We start from the raw sequence: 325 nt of genomic DNA on the forward strand, positions 1-325 counted from the left end.
CAGAGCTACCACAACCTCCCGTCAGCACGCACCGATGAGCAGGCCATGCTGTCCTCCATCCTCGCCAAAACGGCCATGTAAGCCTTGTGTCATACCCGCCATGGCACAGCGGGGTGGGCAGGTGCCACGGCTGGGCAGGGGCTGGGGGAGCTGTGGCAGTGCCCCCCGTGTCCCTCCAGCAGCCCACGGACAGCCCCCTCCCTCTAATCAGAGCCCCATGGGGATGCAGAGGGGTGACCCCTCAGCCGCTGGGCTGGGAATTGGGGCTGGAGCTGCCCCAGCAAGGGGGATGGGGAGCCCCCTGCTCCAAATGGGGGTGAGCAAG

General features: G+C 67.1%; 1 protein-coding gene across 1 annotated transcript in view; it reads left to right on the forward strand.

Annotated features, from left to right (window-relative positions):
* Window positions 1-3: 3 nt before the first annotated feature.
* LAMTOR1 (late endosomal/lysosomal adaptor, MAPK and MTOR activator 1) overlaps window positions 4-325 on the forward strand; it is a gene marked incomplete at its 5' end in the record, with an annotated part of 2,053 nt that continues 1,731 nt past the window's right edge. The window contains one exon of the mRNA XM_010297357.1: window positions 4-77. Within this exon, the coding sequence (XP_010295659.1) occupies window positions 4-77 (74 nt within the window). The remainder of the gene's footprint in view (window positions 78-325) is intronic.

This window comes from Phaethon lepturus, unplaced genomic scaffold (assembly GCF_000687285.1).
Source record: "Phaethon lepturus isolate BGI_N335 unplaced genomic scaffold, ASM68728v1 scaffold32141, whole genome shotgun sequence".
Taxonomy (NCBI): Eukaryota; Metazoa; Chordata; class Aves; order Phaethontiformes; family Phaethontidae; genus Phaethon; species Phaethon lepturus.